This window comes from Myotis brandtii, unplaced genomic scaffold, assembly GCF_000412655.1.
Source record: "Myotis brandtii unplaced genomic scaffold, ASM41265v1 scaffold583, whole genome shotgun sequence".
Classification (NCBI taxonomy): domain Eukaryota; kingdom Metazoa; phylum Chordata; class Mammalia; order Chiroptera; family Vespertilionidae; genus Myotis; species Myotis brandtii.
The window spans coordinates 1936401-1937994 of record NW_005370191.1 but is presented as its reverse complement, the minus strand read 5'-3'; the positions used below and the strand labels follow the sequence as shown (position 1 = coordinate 1937994).

The window sequence follows — 1594 nt, the reverse complement described above, 5'->3', positions numbered from 1 at the left end:
GGGTGCTCGCTGAGTTTGAGCAGAGTATCTGCTATGTGGCATGAACAAGGAGCTTGGGAAGAACCAATGCAGGAGGCTGACAAGAGGCTCCAGGTAGCAAAGGCCTTTTTCCACACCAACCTGGTTACACATCCCGGCCCACTACCCAAAAGAAGCTCCCAGCAAAGTTCTTCAGGACCCATAGCTGGGCCACAGAGATCAGCAGAGTGGAACCGAGATATCTGTGATGAAGCCTCCGAGAACAATCGTCTCCCATTGTGACAGCTGAGCCACTAAGGCCTGATTTGGACACACGTTGTTTTTGCACTTCTTGACGTATTCCCAGGACTTCTGTGAACATAAGGAGAGAAAGACTTCAGAATTGGACCTGGGCCCTTCCCAATTAGATCACAGCCAGCTCAGGAGGGACAGGAGGCATTTACCCATGGGCCAGCAACATGGCTTAAGGGCTGGACACAAATAGCAAGGGTTAATACATTAGGACAAAGAAGTCAGAGCTGGCAAGCCCCTCTGCATCTCTGCTTCTGAATACAGAGACAGGAATCATTCTTATTTCAGAGGCTCCTGTGAAGGTTGAGGCAACATACATAAAACCTCCTGTGAACAAGAAAGCATCATGCCCATGCCTGGCACACGGTGCAGCCTCAACAGAGGTTTGTGTTTTAAGTGGATAAATTAAGGGAAAGGGGAAGAGAACTATGGGCTAATTCTCTGAAGAAGGAAAATCAAAGCTGCCTTCTTTGTCCACACTAAAATGTGGGAATGGTTATTACTGGAAGTCAAGTGACAAGCTGGTATGATCTGGATTGAGAACAGAGGAAGAAGAAAAAGACAAAAGTGGTGCCTCAACAAACTAAGAATAAAAAGAAACTATCCTAACATAAGAAAGGTCATATATGAAAAGCCCACAGATAACATCATATTCAATGATGAAAGACTGACTGCTTTTCCTTCTTTGATCAGGACAAAACAAGGATGCCTGCTTTCACCACTTCTATTCAACATTGTACTAGAAGTCCTAGCCAGAGCAATTAGGAGAAACAAGAACAAGAAGAAAGAAATAAAAGGCATCCAAATTGGAAAGGAAGAAGTAAAATAATCTCTTTTTGCAGCTGACATGTTCTTATGTGTAAAATACCTTAAAGGTAACACACACACACAAAAAAAAAAAAACTTGTTAGAATAAATGAATATAGCATATTTACAGGATATAAAATCAACACTCAAAATCAGTTGTGGGACATCTGTAATACTGTCAAGAACAACAAAAAAACAGTTGCATATCTATACATAATAATGAACATTCCAAAAGGGAAATTAAGAAAATAATTTTCTATATATATAAAAAGCCAGCGACCGGAACACAGTAACCACCAGAACGACCGGTCACTATGACACCCACTGCGGCCAGCGAATGGGCCGATGGGGAGTGGGGGCCAGCTGGCTAACCTCGCATGGCCCCTGCCCCCAGCCAGCCCTGCTTCTGATCGGCCTCTCCCACCCTGATCAAGGGCAGGGCAGCTGGCCAACTGCGCCCCCAGCCCCCCACAGCCCTTCTCCCTACCTGGCCCCAACCCCGATGGGCCCTGCCCCC

General features: G+C 45.5%; 1 protein-coding gene across 2 annotated transcripts in view; it reads right to left on the bottom strand.

Annotated features, from left to right (window-relative positions):
- Positions 1-88: 88 nt before the first annotated feature.
- STYXL1 (serine/threonine/tyrosine interacting-like 1) overlaps positions 89-1594 on the bottom strand; it is a 61755-nt gene continuing 60249 nt past the window's right edge. For both annotated transcript variants that reach the window (XM_005879152.2, XM_005879153.2), the window contains exon 9: positions 89-330. In XM_005879152.2, coding sequence (XP_005879214.1) covers positions 199-330 — 132 coding nt within the window. In that variant the 3' untranslated portion in view covers positions 89-198. The remainder of the gene's footprint in view (positions 331-1594) is intronic.